This window comes from Sinocyclocheilus anshuiensis, unplaced genomic scaffold (genome assembly GCF_001515605.1).
Source record: "Sinocyclocheilus anshuiensis isolate Anshui unplaced genomic scaffold, SAMN03320099.WGS_v1.1 scaffold1654, whole genome shotgun sequence".
Lineage (NCBI taxonomy): Eukaryota > Metazoa > Chordata > Actinopteri > Cypriniformes > Cyprinidae > Sinocyclocheilus > Sinocyclocheilus anshuiensis.
Window position 1 is genome coordinate 39944 of NW_015546116.1, and position 17288 is coordinate 57231.

A 17288-nucleotide genomic window follows, 5' to 3' on the forward strand; every position below is an offset into this window, starting at 1 on the left:
TTATTTCTTCAGCTCTCAATCACTGCATTATATGTTTGAAGCATTTCAATCTCATCTTATTATTACTGGAGATATAGAGCAACGACTGATATTTAGATCATTTTGTGTTAGTATCTGCTCTACTGTTATAAATATCTAATTGATTTACATCACAAGCATCAGAATCTCAATATATAAATATCAGCATCTGCAGCAGATTCATATTTTTGCTCATTTTGAGTCTCTGAATAAAACAGCTGTTTTTTTCCTGCATATTCTCACTATATCCGACTACAAGCCATAAAAGCCTGATGGAGCAAATATGATTTTAAACAAAAACAAACCTTTTTTTTTATACATTTTGTCTAAAGGTTCTATAAACACTTAAAGAAAACAGATTGACTAACTTTGGCATCTTTAGCTGGACATCTGAACAAAAACATCTGGTTTAATGTCATTTATACATTTGAAGGAAGTTTTTTTTTTTTATACACATACACACACACACACACACACACACACATATATATATATATATATATATATATATATATACTTTCAACACCACAGGATCATGTTGAGTTTGTATAGAAGCAGCACACATTTGCCAAGCATTCACGTCTGTGTTTGCGTACTTGCGCAGGGACTCTTTCAGGCTGTTGTGTGTGTGTGTGTGTGATCAGAAAATCCCCGTTCCGCTCTTCATTACAGTATCAGACTGAGCAGATGTTACAGACAGACTCTGATGTATTACAATATTCCCACTGAACATCATGATGAAAGATGATACATCAGGCAGGCCGCGAGTCTGTGACGTTTTACACACTTTCTAACAGCGGAAAATTCACTGTAAATTTCTTGGGGAAAGAGAAAAATTTTCAAAGGATCCAATTTCCCGAGTGTGTGAATGAGCGGGTGGTTTGAAATGAGATGCACTGAATCCAGGTCACGCGTGTGAAGACTTACATTGATCTGAACGCGACTGGATCAGTGCCACATGAACACTGACGCCCTCGAAATACTTGAGTGAGAATGTGTTAGTGTAAGGCAGACGCATGCTTCATTCAGCGCAGTTACGCGCCGACGACATCTCATTCATCTCACTCGTCTTTTTTTGTTATGTTGGCCTCTTTTACTCTTCTCGTTTGCATCAGTAAATATACACACACATACACCTGCTGTCCATCACCGCTGTTCTGCTCTGTCATTGGTGGGGAACCTCAGGGGCGGACTTCTTTTTCAGAGTGTCTATAATTGATTGGACGCCACGCTTGACGCTGGACGTTACGCGGCGGGTGACGGAGTCGGTAGGGGGCGGAGTCAAGGAGTCGGACTTCCCCAGACACTTCTGATACCGCAACTAGAGAAAAAACACAGATTTAACCCTTAAACAACTGCAGAATGATACACTTTAGTACAACTTAACACTTTATGTACAGAATCTGTGGCATGCTGTCACTCCAAACGGAAATAAACTTGTCTTTCAGCTTGTAAAAACTAATAAAAATGCAACAGTTTGCGAGCAAACAAAGTTTCTTAGAGGACACAGAATAATTGTGATTGAACTAAAAAGTTGTGAACAAACAGTTTCTTGAGTGATTGTGAAAGTTTTGTGAAAAGTTTTGTGACAATGCAAATTTTAAGGAGATATTTTGTGAGTTCAATTGTTAAACGGAACAAAAGTTTTGAGAGCAAAGGTTTCGAGGAGGTACACAAAACGTTTGTGCGTAAACAAAAGTTTTGCAAGCTTGAGGGAACACAAAGCTTTTGGCTAACAGTTTTTGGCTAGCGCAAAATTTCTTAAGCGAATGCAAACATTTTGAGAGTTAAGAAATTATTTCAATGCTTTTGCATTCAATTGCAAAAATTGTGTTCCCTCAAGAAACTGCTAGTTTGTAAAACTGCATTTGATCTCAAACGTTTGCGTTCCCTCGATAAATGTTTCCATTCACTAACAAAACTTTTTACTAACTCTTAAAATGTTTGTTGATTTACATTTTGCATTAGCCAAAAACTGTTAACTCACACAATGTTTGCATTTACTCAAACTTTGCATTTGCTAGCAAACATTTTGCGTTCCCTCAAGAAACTGTTATTTTGCAAAACTTTTACGTTCCCTTGAGAAACTGTTTCCTCAAGAACTTTTGCGTTTGCACACAAAACCTGTCAACTCACAAAATGTTCCCTTGAGAAACTTCAAAACTAGAAACTTTGTGTATGCTTCCGAAAGTTTGCATTCCCTTGGGAAACTGTTTGCTCACAAAACTTTTGCGTTTCTTTGAGAAACTTTGCATTAATTTTCAAAACTGAGACTTCTCACGAGAAACCTTTGCATTCCCTCAAGAAATGTTTGCTCACGAAACTTTTGTTAACTCAAAATGTTTGCGTTTGCCAAAAACTGTTAGCTCACATGATGTTTGCGTTCACTTGAGAAAATGTTTGCTCTCAAACTTATTTCCTCAAGAATCTTTGAAGAAAATTTGTCAACTTTCAAAATGTTCCCTTTGAGATATTTGAAACTGTATTCTTATGAGATGTTGCGTTCCCTCACGAAACTTTTTTGTTAGCTCACATAATGTCTCCTTTGCATTCAGTCTCAAAAAATTTGCTTTCGCTCACAAAACGTCTCAGGTTACTTGTGTAACCATGGTTCCCTGAGTAGGGAACGAGACACTGCGTCCTCTAGGGGTCGCTATGGGGAACACCCCTAGAGGACGCAGTTCGAAGTTCCCATGAAAGGGAACTTTTGTTAATTCAAAATGTTTGCTTTCGCTTAAGAAATTGTTACCGAAAAACTTGTAGAACTTTTAAAAACTCACACAATGTTTGCGTTTACGCAAGAAACCTTGTTTGCACACAAAACATTTGTAAACATATTGTGTTCGGTCTCCAAACATATGCATTTGCTCTCAATACAAGTGCACTGCCTCAAACTTTACGTTCACTCACAAAACATTTATAAGCTAGCCTAATGTTTGCATTTGCTCAAACTTTTGCATTCCCTCACAACACTTTGTGTTTGCACAAAACTTTTGTAAGCTCACAAAATGTTTGTTGCAGTCAACTTCTGTTAGGTGACTACATGCTTTCTCTCAAGAAACTTTTTACTCACAAAATGTTTGTTTGTTCACACAAGAAAACTGGAATTTGTTTGCAACCAATGTTTGCATTAGCTCAAGAAACTTTTGCATTCATTGCCTTGAGAAATGTTTGTGTTTGTTCTCAACTTTTGCGGTCCCTCAAGAAACTGAAGCTCATATTTTTTTGTTTTCATAAAGCTTATTGTTTTCAAAACACTTGCATGAATGATTTGGCATACATGTCAAATTATATCTAAGTTAAAAATACAAATATAAGAAGAATCTAGATCAGTTTTGCGTTTACTCGAGAAACGTCGGGCTTGCTCGTTAAATTTGTGTTAGGCCACGATTTTGTGTGAAGTCTTCCTTCTCAAAAACGTTTCACCTTACCTCGTTTAAATTTGTATTTAACCTGTAATATTCCTTAAATGAGAAGCATGTGATTTCTGTGTGACATGTATTTCTGTCACTCACCACACAGGCCGACTGCACGGCCTCCGACACGCTTCCCGCATTGGGTTCGCACCAGAACACGTGACACTGGAAGTGCTGGTTTCCCGTGTCCATGATGAACGCAAATGTATGGACATCACGTCCCACACCCATGAAGGACAGGAAGCGCACGCGGCACTCCACTATGACTTCCTCCTCTTCTTCCTGTCCGAACAGAAGAGAAATGACAGTAATAAACCTGTCTGTCTCATGTCACCAGCTCTGAATTACTTTCACAGGCCGATTAATGTTTTATCAGGGTCCAAGCAGAAAGAGAAGAGCAGGAGTCGCACAGTGTTGATTTCTGTGCAGTGAATTTGTCCTTGGATTGTCCTGGTGTCCATGTGGACAAGGTTTTGTGTCATTTTGATATTTTAAACTCAAATTATACAGGTGAATTATTCATTAAGGGCCAGATTTGGCATTTACGTTTGCCAAACAAGTGAATGAACCTAAATTATTTTATATCAGTTCTCATGAGTCACACCCCAAAATTGCATTGTATTTCCCTTTATGGGCTCCATAAAATACAAAAAACTGAAGCTTATGTTGTTGTTGCTTTTTAAAAAAAAAAGTACTTTCAGTAAATACTCAGTAAATTATTGCTTTTGCTCTTGAAAGTTTGCATTCGCCTTCAAGTTTGTATTTGCCTTCAACTTATTAGCCCACAACACGCTCAATCTAGAAACTTTGTGTTGGCTCACAAAAGTTTTCCATTCCTTTAAGAAACTTTAAGGTCACACAGCTTTTGCATTCACTTACAAACATTTTGCATTCACTCTCAAACTTTGTGTTAGCTCACAAAATGTTTTTGAGAAACGCTTAAGAAACCTTGCATTTGTTTATAAAAAACAAGTAATTATTTTCCTCCCATCTCATGTTTTTTTTTTTTTTAAAGCACTTAGATGAATATGGTAAATGTGTTAGTATTTAAGAATGTAAATGTAAAAAGTATTTAAAATGTTTTCATTCACTCACTAAAATTTTGCATTCCTTCGAGAAAATTTGTATTAGCTCACTAAATGTTTGTATTCGTACATGCCTGTATTTTGCGGAGCCACTAAAGAGAATGAATGCAAAGTTTCTCAAGTTAATGCAAAAAGTTTTGGAACTTGCATTAATTATTTGATAAATGTGTTTATTTGTTAAGTATGTAAATGTAAGAAGTGTCTAAATCAGTATCCAATCAAAATAAATTTCTTTTAATTGTTTGTCTCTAGATGACATTTCATGACAGTCAAACAAAAACCAAGGATTAGTTTGTAATCTTGTCATCTATGTCTGATGCACAAACTGTTTCAAGGCAGAAAAATAATGAAGAAAAAGTGGAAATTGTCACAAAAATGTAAAGTAAGCATCACCTTTTCTTTGATGACAGTAATTGTGGCGTCAGCGACGTTGAGCAGGACGGGGGTCCAGTCCTCTTTCCCTGCGGCGGACATCAGACTGTCTATCGCTCCATTTATCATGTCCATTCCTGAAACAGCATTATAGTTCCTTACAGTTACACAGGATGAAGTTTATAATAACTAATGGTGTAGAAATGAGTTTGTCTCCAAAACCTAGTGATCAGTCTGACTGTCAGCATCCAAACAGAGATGAAGCTCAGGAGTGACTGATTTACTTTCTGTCAAGCTGCTTTGAAACAATGTGTATTGTAAAAAAAAAAAGCTAAATAAATGTAACTTGACTAATTTGGATATACTCAATGCAGACATTCAGTACAAGACATGCACAAGACTCGTCTCAAAAGTGCATGTTGTAAAGCTAATAACATCATGCTTTCTCCCATTGTGTTGGGGTCAATCTGACCCACACTCAATATTCAAACAGTTCGAAATACTGGTTTAATTATTTCTTTTTAAAATTTGGTGAGTATTTCTCATTTAGGGTCATGAATGTGCATGCAAAGTTTTGACACAGATGTGTTTTGGAAAGGCTGTACACATTTTGTTAGGACTTTTGTGTAGGGCTCAATCTGACCAACACTGTTTTCAAACTGCTCGAAATACTTGTTAAACAATTTATTTCTTCTTGAAATTTGGTGAGTATTTCTCATTTAGGGCAATGAATGTGCATGCAAAGTTTCGATGCACAGATGTGTTTTGGAAAGGCTGTACAAATTTTGTCAGAACTTTTGTAATGGTCTCAGTTTGACCCATATTCGATATTCAAACAGCTTGAAATACTGATTAACTAGTTATTTCGTCTTGAAATTTGGTGAGTATTTCTCATTTAGGGTCATGAATGTGCATGCAAAGTTTCGATGTGTTTTGGAAAGGCTATACAAATTTTGTTAAGACTTTTGTGTTGGGTTCAATTTGACCCATACTCGATATTCAAACAGCTTGAAATACTGGTTAAACTATTTATTTCATCTTGAAATTTGGTGAATATTTTTCATTCTGGATTATGAATTTGCATTTAAAGTTTCAACACACCGATGCGTTTTGGAAAGGCTGTACAAATTTTCTTACAAGTTCTGTGTTGGAATCATATCAACTCCCCCATTGGTTTCCATGCAATTTGCCAAAAATCAACACTCTTAAAAAACACTAAAGTCAGGTAGAACACAGAAAACCATTACTGTAATTTGTCAAACACTAAAATATGAAATACTTGTGAACTTGTGACTCAAAGTTTACTCGAAATTGAGATTCGTCTTCAGAATCATCTAAAGAAAAATCTGTCAAAGGTTGTTTTTGGTTGTTAGTGTTTTGGATCTGAATTACTAGACTGTTGCAGCACTGAAAATAATTGTGAGAAACAGAACCAGACAATAAAGAGGCAGGGGAAGTACAAATAGCAAAACTACTTACATGAAATACAAATAGTAACAGATAATATTAATACTTAGTTGTAGACCGTGACCGTGTGTGTATGTGTGTGTGTGTGCGTGCGTGTGTGTGTGTGTGACCAAATGCCCCCACAAGGATAGTAAAACCTGAAATTTTTTACATTATGGGGACTGGCCTACGGTCCCCATGAGGAAAAAAAAATTATTAAAAATAGTAAATGATGTTTATCTGAAAGTGTAAGAATGCAAACAGGTTTTCTGTAAGGGGTAGGTTTAGGGTTAATGTTGGGTTAGGGGATAGAAAATATCGTTTGGTCAGTATAAAAGTAAAATAAGTCTATGGAAAGTCCCCACAATTCACAGAAACAAATGTGTGTGTGTGTGTGTGTGTGCAGTAAATTTTGAACATAAATATATGTGGGTCAAATATTCACCGCTAATACAATAGAAATGACAAAAAAAAGGTAATTTTTAAATTTCATATTTTTAGTCTCTGAAAAGTTACAATAGAGGTTTTCTGTATTTACATAAATCTTTAGTTCCATTTATTTCTGTAATGCTTTATGCAAGACAGATTGCTTCAAAGCAGCTTCACATTGATAAACAGGAAATTAATGGTGTTCAAAATTAATCATTTATGAAACTAGTTCAATTTCAGCTGTAAAGCAGCTCTACAGAAGACAATGTTGTTATTCAGCTCATTTTTGAATCAATTCAGTTCTATAGCAGTGTCAATGGCACAAAATAAGTGTCATGCTTCATTTAGTAAGGACGCCCTTGGTTTTTGTTCAAAGTTCACAGAGTTGTAGTGTGTGTGATTTACCTATAGGTCGCAGTACTGACGTCATTCCCAGGTAAAGCACGTGGAAACTGTGTTGTAGGTCAGTCTTTGGTGTTGGAAACTCTACTGAGGAAACACACAGATGAGAAACATCACGCAGAAGATTTCACTCATCGGTCCGAGCGCCGGCGAGGGAATCAACGCTCTAAATGCATTCGTATAGAGCGGGAACCTCTGGCATGATGAAAACCGAGCAATGCGTCCCTCAGGAGCCCAGAAACCCTGCACTGTGAGCCGCGTTTGAAGCTGCTGTAAACTGTGATCGAGATGAGACGGATGTAAATGCAGCAGCGGCGGTGATTCTCTGATCTGTAACACGGGCGATTTAATTGCATTTCAATGGGTCAGAACTGCAGCTTTCATTATCTCACTGATCATCGCAGGAATTTACAGACTTTATGCAATAAAGCGCGAGCGTTTGCTGAGGTCAGCACGGCCCAATGCTTTATTTATGGACTTGTACTGCTGGAGCGTGAATTTACAACCCTCCAAACACACACAACATATATATTCACATCAAAACAGATTAATATACCTGAGGAAAAACAGCTCGTAGGTCTATTTATATTCATGCGTTTAAGCTGCGACAGGATGTTACAACAAAGCAATGCATCTCTGTGGACCGCAGCAGCGTTTATGAAATACAAGCATTTGGGTCATGAAATCAGTACTTTAGATACACATTAAGTTCTTCTTTAATCAAAAATCCAGTGTCATTGAAACTAATGAACCGCTAGGGTGCAAAAAAACCCCATTTGAGATCACTGATTGGGATTTGCATCATTTTGTTGCTTTGCTCATTTCAGTTTTATTTCAGGCCATCTGTGTGTTTTAATGAATTAGCAGTCAAACGTTTGGACACGCTAACTGAATTTACTTCTCATTATTTGAACTTTCTGTTCTAACAGTTTATGCTTACATTGATTGAAAATTTGTTTCATATAATATAAATTGCACCAAAATATGAATTTATTAAGAAAATAACTATTAATTACATTTTACTAACTTTGAAATATGCTAAAACAACTAAACATTAAGATAAGCTGACTTATTCCTTATTTTAATTTGTTTCCTCACAAACTGTCCTTTTTATTTAAGAACCAGGATTTTCACTGCTCTGGAGAAAACCTGGATATATGAGGCAATTTTAAACGTGTGATTTCTAGAAATGGAAATGAATAGTCTTAAAAATCATGGGAATCTTTATAATGGATATAAATGCTCTAAAATATTTTATTGGGTTGAAATGGCTTTGTCACTAAAGACAAGAAAAGTCATTTAAATTCATTGGAAAAAAAGTGTAAACACTGTAGATCATCCAGTTATACTTTTATTACTTATAAAAGATTATAATGAATATAAATGTTTTTGTTCTGTCAAGCTCTAAAATATTTTAGCAGGTAGAAATTGCTATACTGTATATGACAAAAAAAAAATAAAAAAAAATATATATATATATATAAAAAATGGCTATTTATAAAGCAAAACAAAAGAGAACCCTGCAATCACAAAAGACTAGAAATAAAAATAAAAATTTGAAACCCTGAACAAACATCAACTAAACGTTTAGAATTATGGAATTTAATTATTTTAATTTTTAAATGTTTTATTTAATTATTTTATAAATGTAATTCTAAATCAGCTTTTATGCTGTAATGTATCAGTTCCACAAAGAAAATTGATATTTATGAAAAAACCTGTAATCGCAGATGACAAGAAATGTTATGTAAAAGGGGTCATATGATGCGATTTCAATTTTTCTTTCTCTTTGGAGTGTTACAAGCTCTTGGTGCATAAAGAAGATCTGTCAAGTTGCAAAGACTAAAGTCTCAAATCCAAAGAGATATTCTTTATCGGGCTTGAACTGATGGTAAAACTAACAACATTATTAACTGTCTTCATATTTACTTTGAAAGCTTGAAGCGAGCGATTATGGTAAGGGGCGTTACATTTCCGACGAGTGCTTGCGGTGTTCGGCCAATCACAATGCACTGGGTCAGCTGGCCAATCAGAGCAGACTGCGCTTGTCAAAGGAGGGGCTTTGTTGAAAACGACGCGTTTGAGAGAGGCGGGGCATAGAGGACCTACAATAATGTACAGTATTTGAAAGATAATGTGTTTTTTGAACATTAAAGCATGTCAACATATTCTGTTACACCAAATACACAAAATAATGATCTTTAAAACAGCATCATATGACCCCTTTAACCTTGACGAACATTCAGTTAAACTTCTGGAATAATGGAATTTAATTATTTTACTTAATTACTTTATGTATAAACTTGGAAATGAGCAAACTTATGCTCTAATGCAAATGTTAGAAAAAGAAATCTGGAATTATGGATTTTAATTACGATAGGAATAAATTTCAAAACAAATTTTGCATTACAGCAAAACATGGATGGCCTTGAAATATCGCCTCAAAACAGTTGTGAACCGCTGCGCTAAAGTCACTCACAATCATCAAAGCGCTGAGATTCGATTGGTCATGTGACTGAAGGTCAGTGTGAAGCTCTTACCTCTCAGAGGAACATCAGAGCTGATCTGAGACGAGGAGCCAGCGACCGGACCGACGCTCCTGCGATCAGCCATAATCTGAGAAAACAAAGAACACGACTGAGGAAAACAGCCTGCATTCCTCCTGTCAGTCTCTCTGCAGGTCGTTAATCTGGAGCCAATAAATCTCAGCTCAATGTTAATCAAAGCCTGAGGATGGATGAGCTGAGCGGGCAACTTTACGCGAGGATGGACGGCGCATACTAACAGACACACACACACAACGGCAAAGAAATACTGTAAACACACATATTTCCCCAAGAAGACACATTTATCTTTCCACAGACCCACAGAAAGGGCTTCAGATGAAACCGGACAGATGATTGGTTGCTGAGGCTCTATCCTCATAAATATTCATGAGCCTGATAATAAATATGCGACCAGTTATTCGATTTGTCAGAATGAAAGCGTTTGTGTTTGTTTGCTCTGAATGTGAATGTGTGCGGATTGTTCTCTGTGGATTGTTTCTCGATTCTCGCTCCTCACCTTCGAGCAGATCTCCTTCAGGCTGCTGGCGATGCTTTCCGCGGGACTGTCACATTGAAACACGTGGCATTTCAACACACGCGTGTTCTCGTCACGGGCCACATACGCAAAATCCCTGAAACAGAACGAGAGACACTTTGTGTTTGAGTTTGTAAAGCAAGAATCAGGTTTAAACCAAGAAACACAGACATTAAAGTGTGTTACTGTCACAGGACTCAAGGGGGCGCTAGAGTTTCCTTCAGATGTCTGCGATAATTAACCAGATTATTATTCAGGTAAGTAGATATAAATGTCAACAGTTTAACTAAATTTAACTAACTCAGGCAGCAGATGAGGATCTGTAGGAAACATTTAATTTTCACTTTTTTTTAGTGTTACACTTTACAACGTTTACGAAAATCTTGAGTTTTCGCACAGGTTTTCATAATTTGAGTATGCAAAAAAGGCAAATTATAATAATTTTAAAATAAAAACTATTTTTTTTAAACTTGCTAAAAATTAATCAAATCATAAAGAAGTAAAATTAAATGTAAAAATTTAAACAAGACACTAAAAACACAAATCACAAATGTGAAATTAAAATAAAGGTAAAAATGTAAAATAATCAAAAACTATTAAAAAGCCATTAAATCATAAAAAATGTCAAATTAAAATGCATGTAAAATTAAAAAATCCAAAATAAAACACTTACTAAAAAGCAATTATATAATAAAGATGTAATCTTAAAATACATGTAAAAACCAATCAAAACAAAACACCTAAATAAGCAGTTAAATCATAGATATGAAATAAAAATAAATGTAAAGAAAAAAAATCCAAATAAAACACTAAAAAGCAATTAAATCACATGTATAATTTAAATAAAAAAACATCTACTGTAAATAAAACCCATATTAAAAAATTTATTAAATAAAAAATGTACAATTAAAATTAATTTTTGAATAAAAACAGTTATGCATGTCATATGACCATTAACCAGAGTGTGTTGTAAAAAATTTTAAACATTAACTTTAATATCTCAGGGGGGCTTCAAGTAAATATTTTAGCTCAAAGAGGTTCAGTTTTTATTTGGAAAAGCCAGTGTGAATACTTTAATCATAGGAACCTCACACAGATTCATCAAACGATCACAGATGAAACTAACATACTGTGTTCAGACTGAAGAGCATTAGCAGCATGAGAACAGGACAGGAGCTAATGAGACAGCAGCAGAAAACCATCCATCAGACAGAGAGCTGAGAGAAGAGTCAGCTGGAGGAATATCCACATGCGCGTGTTGAGAATGTAAAGGTTAATGGTTTAGTGGCCGTGTTTCAGTGTCACTCGTGACATTCAGAGCACAGCAGCGACGGCCAGCAAACCTCTATTCAACAGTCAAACGCTTCTGACGTTCTGACGTTACTAAGATGTTTTGGGTGGTTGGTAGGGTGTTGCTAGAGTGTTTGGGGTTGTTTCCAGGTGTTTTCCTCTTGTTTGGTATGAAGGGAGTGTCTTTGTGATCTTCTGGTTTGCTGCAGGGGTTGCTAGGGAGTTGCAATGGTGTTTTGGGTGGTTGCCAGGGTGTTCTATGTGGCTGCTAGGTGTTTTCCTCTTGTTTGGTATGAAGGAGGTGTCTCTGTGATCAAGTCTACTGTGGAGAGTTGCTATGGTGTTTTGGGTGGTTGCCAGGGTGTTGCCAGGGTGTTCTATGCGGCTGCTAGGCAGTGTTAATTTCATTGACGAATCATTTTCATCATAATTTTCGTCAACTACATTTTTTTCCAATGACAACAACAAGACGGTAACGAACTAAAACTCTTTTTGAATGACAAAAACTATGATGTAAATCTACTGACATTTTCGTCGACGAATAAAAACAAGACGAAGATGTTAGGGAGGGACGATTTGGGAAGAGATTCATTCAGAACGAATCTCCTGCGTGGTTCGGAGGTTATGCGTACATATGAACCGGCGGGACATAAGCTAACATACACTTGCTGCACGTCGCATAAAACGTTCAAAAATGTCAATATGTGGGAGTAAGAGAAGAGCAGACATATGGATAAATCTGACGATGCAAGAGAGAACTCAACTCGGTCTGGTTTTCTGAGCACAGACACTGAAGCACACACACACAGAAAGCGCCTCTCACAGAGTGCGAGTACTCTTTCGCGTCGCATGAACGGAGAATTACACACACAATGATGTTGAATTGTCCGTTTTGATGAGTATACACATAAACACAGTTGATTACGTCTTAAGTGAACATAAACAGCAGGGAGAACGTGTATCAGTACATTGCAACCATTGCAGCTGTGCATTTGGTTTTAAAGGGCCAGCAGCCTAATTTAGTTGCTATTGTCCGAGTCATTGATGTTAATCAAGCAACATAAGAAAGACAGAAAATCACACACTGCTCTTGACTGAAAAACTTTAGTAGCCCTAAAGATTAATCTAAATTTATTTATAGAAATAAATATGTCTGCTTGAAAGAATGAAGAATATGGTAAACAAGTTGCTATAAAGAATGCATAATTAGCCTGTATAATCATTGGTATTTCATTAAAAAAGAAGACCATGTTCTTGTTCTTCTTTATGCGAAGTGGTTTTATTTAATTTTAACAAAGGCATGTTGTGTGTCACCGCAGTTAAATCGGTGTCTATCATGTTAAAACCTTAATATCAAACCTATATAATGAGTTTGCTGTTTGGCATGAAGGAGGTGTCTCTGTGATCAACTCTACTGTGGACAGTTTCTAGGGAGTTGCTATATTGTTTTGGGTGGTTGCTAGGGTGTTCTATGCGGTTGCTATGTGTTTTCCTCCTGTTTAGCATGAAGGAGGTGTCTCTGTGAGCTAGTCTACTGTGGACAGTTTCTAGGGAGTTGCTATGGTGTTTTGGGTGGTTGCTAAGGTGTTGCTAGGGTGTTTGGAGTTGTTTCCAGGTGTTATCCACCTGTTTGGCATTAAGGGAGTGTCTCTGTGATCTAGTTGCTAGGGTGTTGTGGGTGGTTTCTAGGGTGTTGCTATGGTGTTCTGGGTTATTGCTAGGGTGTTGCTAGGATGGTTTGGGTGGTTACTATGCTGTTGCAATGGTGCTGTGGTTAGTACATTAGGTTAAACTAAATAGAAATGAGTAATGTTTCCTTGGTAAATATATTGGAAAAAATACAGTTTTTTGACATTTTATTTTACTTCTTTCAAGTTTTATGGTTTTAGTTTTAATTAACTACAATAACTTTGAAGTTTACATGTTAAATTGTCAGCATCCATATCTGTAGTTGATGGCTGAGGGAAGTCGACAAGTTCATAAGTTTACACTCTTCACTCTGTCAGTCAGAAACTGCAGTCTGAATGTGGCTTTCATGTGTCTGAAAACTGAGTTCACTGTAAACTACACAACACACTGACACACTCACGCTCTCGTCTGTCTGCGCTCGCTACCTGCACATGAAGAGACTTCAGCTGACACAATAATCACAGGAGTGTGTTTCTCAGAAGTCTCAGAGCCCCAGCGATGAACCCATTCTGTCTGTCTGCACACACACACACACAGAGAAATTAAAGGTTTCTGATACACTCTAATGGGCGAAAGGTACTTTCAAAACTGAAGGGACTCTGTGAGGATAGTGATGATGATGAACTACATTATACTTTATAAACTCACACTGTCAAACACTAATGAATGTGAGCTGTTTATAATGAGAACATTACACTCATTTACTGAGCTGTCTCTATGCTCCTGTTTTAAACCAATGAGAGTGCTGTTAGTTCAGTCAGTCCTCACTAGTGCTGATAATGCAGCCAAATCAGATCTACAGATCTGAAGATCACTCAGTGCCCTAGCAACAAAATAGTAACCACCCAAAACACCCTAACAAGCACCCCATCACATTTTGAGGGAATTTTTGTTTTTAAATCACATTTTGAATCACAATCACAATTTTATCAGACAAAAAAAACAAAACAGATTTAGATTCCCCAAATTGTGCAGACCTTCCACAACAACTCAGCAACCTGGCAACACCCTACAAACCTTACAGAACACCCTAGCAACCACCCAAAACACAAACGACACCCTAGGAACCACATAGAACACCACAGCAACACCCTAGCAACCATGATGTCACACTAGCAATACCCTAGCAACTGCCCAAACCACCAATAACACTCTAGAAACCACCCAAAATCATAATAGTACCCTAGCAACCACCCAAGCCTCCACCAACACCCTAAAAACCACACAAGGCACCCTAACCTAGCATCCAGCCAAAACCATAGTAATACCCTAACAACCACCCAAACGGCCATCAACACCCTAGAAACCACACAGAACACTGTAGCAACACCCTAGCAACCACTTAAACCACCACCAACACCCTAGCAACCATAATGTCACACTAGCAATCACTGCCTCTTTCTGTCCTTTTCCCAAAAGATTGTGATTGTTTCAGAATGTCATTAATATCTGTCACTTCCATACAGACCCTCAGAGACATACACACACACAAACACACACTCTGACTGTATTGTGCTCACATTTGCAGAACAGCAAAAGTCATAAAACATTTACACACTCAGACAAACACTGTCTCTTTCTCTGCGTATTTTTTCCTTGCTTTTCTGCTTGATTTGCATAATTTTGCACACAAAATGCATGGACTGTATGCTAAGATATCAAACATACAAACACTCAAGTTTATATAGCCTAAACAAACACATTTCATATACTTATCTATACAACAAATTATAATGACTACCCAAAAAAGACCAAATGCAGCAGACAATTTCATCTTCAAAGTAAATCAAACACACACACACGAGTGCACGGAAACAGCAGCAGAGCGATGCAGCAGTGTGTGTGTGTGTGTGTGTGTGTGTGTGTGTGTGTTACTCACACTGATGTCACTCATCAGCATCCAGCTGCACTCTGGGTCGTTACTCCCATCGCCACGACGACCAGCATCCAGCACAAACACACTCTCTGATCTCTCCGTCTCTGATCCGTCCCTCCCTCAGCAAACACACACACTGCTCTGAGAACCCAACTCACTCCAACAACCTTCCCTCGCTCGCCCGCTCTCTCTCTCTCTCTCTCTCTCTCTCTCTCTCTCTCTCGCTCTCGCTCTCTCGCTCTCTCGCTCTACTGCTGAGGAAGAGATGCTGGACAATCAACAGAAACAAAGAAAGTGGAAACCAGAGGATGGAACAAAACAAACCAAGATAAAGAGGAATCACAGATGGTGAAATTAGTAAAATAGAACAAAAGAAAAATCAGAAAGAAATAGAACAAAAAATAAGAATGGAAACAAAAAATCTGAAAAAAAATGCCAATTTGAAAATGTGTCTTGCTTTCAGAGAGTTAAAGAGATGAAACACATCGGTATTTATTAGGTGAAATGAGAATGTGTTTCACTATCAGAGATGCAACAAAAAAGAGGGAGGAGTTGACACACACACACACACACACACACACACACACACACACACACACACACACACACTCTCTCTCTCTGCTCCATATATAGAGCTGTGACTTCATCGCTTCAAAACCACATGTACACGGACACAGAAAACGCTGAGTGCTCCAAATATAGCACAATGACTTCATCCACCCAAAGACACTCATTCATATTGTATAGAACACTGTGTGTGTGAGAGAGACACAAAAAAAAACCTGTGTGTGTGTGTGTGTGTGTGTGTGTGTGTGAGAGAGAGTGTGAGTGTATGTGTGTGTGTTTCTCTAAAAGCAAAAGGAAAGAAACAATCTTTTTCCATTTTACTTTCTTAACCAGGTTTATGGTCTCTGACATCTCTACTCTATTTCTATCAGTCTGCATCTCTTATTATAGTACTCTTACAGGGTTTAAAATATAATTTAAAAACCAAAGATTACTGCTTTTGGATAATTTTATATTTGCATTCATTAATTTAGAATTTTTTTATGTCAATATCATTTTTATTAATTTCAGTTTTTTTATTAATTCTGTATTTTTAGTTATTTTAGTGCAAATTAAACAAAATTAAAATATAATTTTTTTTCTGAAATGTTGAAAAACTTTTTTTTTTTTATTATTTTAGTTAATGTTTTTTTATTTTAACTTAATTTTTTTCCTTTTTATTAGTTACTTTAGTACACATTAAACCAAATTAAAATAGAAATGTTGCCTTGGCAACTAGTTACAATGAAGTTATTTTTTTATCTTTATTATTATTATTATTATTAATGGTTTTAGTGGCTCATTTGGGTATGTTCAGAATAAAACCCTAAGTTGACTAATTATGTAGTATATAGTGTACACTGACTAGTATTTTTTTTTACAGCAGTATGCAATACTAGTATGCTTTGATTATTAACTAGTGGAATACTTATGTAAGCGGATACTTTTATATGAAACAACTTGAGTTAGGGGAGCGCGGGGCACAAAGTAACGCGGGGTTAGTTGTAACACATGTGGTTTGAATATTTCCACACATGCTAGCATAACAAAATTTACAGTATTTATTAGTTACCATATCAGCATTATATAGAAAAAAAGTGCGCCAAAATTCAAAAATCTTTCGAAGATATCGCTGAACATTTATTTTACCATAGTAAGATTAAAATTCTGGCTTAAGAAATTTTTTCATCTCAGTTTTTATTACTCATTTAAAATGAGCCAAATCAGATTCGAGATTAAAATAATAGCTGTTATTTATCAGTTTAGATTTTTTTGAATGCTTCGCTAACTATCAGAAGACAGTAACCAGTTTTAAACTCCAGTTGCGCAGATGGGGTATGTTGTAACACTGCGTTACAATGTGCTATTCTATGACATTAGTGATGTAATTTACACTATTTACTTTAATGAATTTTAATGAGAAACAACGAGAAACAGGTGAATAAAGACTGACAGTCAATGTTTAATGTTTAGAAACTATTATTTCAAGACATGTAAAGTGGGCCGTCCCAAGCATGGTTGCAGTGTGTTCATTGTCAAACTCCAACATCAGATTATTTTTAATTCTTAAAAAATGCCATTATTTTATTTGAAAAAAAAAATAATTTTATTTTATTTTATTGACAAAATATTTTAGTT

General features: G+C 36.4%; 1 protein-coding gene across 2 annotated transcripts in view; it reads right to left on the reverse strand.

Annotated features, from left to right (window-relative positions):
• Positions 1–537: 537 nt before the first annotated feature.
• Positions 538–17288, reverse strand: part of LOC107700886 (amyloid beta A4 precursor protein-binding family B member 2-like) — a 36454-nt gene continuing 19703 nt past the window's right edge. Inside the window, exons 9-14 of one of the 2 annotated variants that reach the window (XM_016502721.1) lie at positions 10232–10346; positions 9709–9784; positions 7172–7252; positions 4913–5028; positions 3534–3716; positions 538–1339 (exon numbers count right to left, since the gene is read on the reverse strand). In XM_016502721.1, the coding sequence (XP_016358207.1) occupies positions 1184–1339; positions 3534–3716; positions 4913–5028; positions 7172–7252; positions 9709–9784; positions 10232–10346 (727 nt within the window). In that variant the 3' untranslated portion in view covers positions 538–1183. Of the gene's footprint in view, positions 1340–3533; positions 3717–4912; positions 5029–7171; positions 7256–9708; positions 9785–10231; positions 10347–17288 lie in introns of both variants that reach the window. The other variant, XM_016502720.1, reaches the window with a different exon arrangement.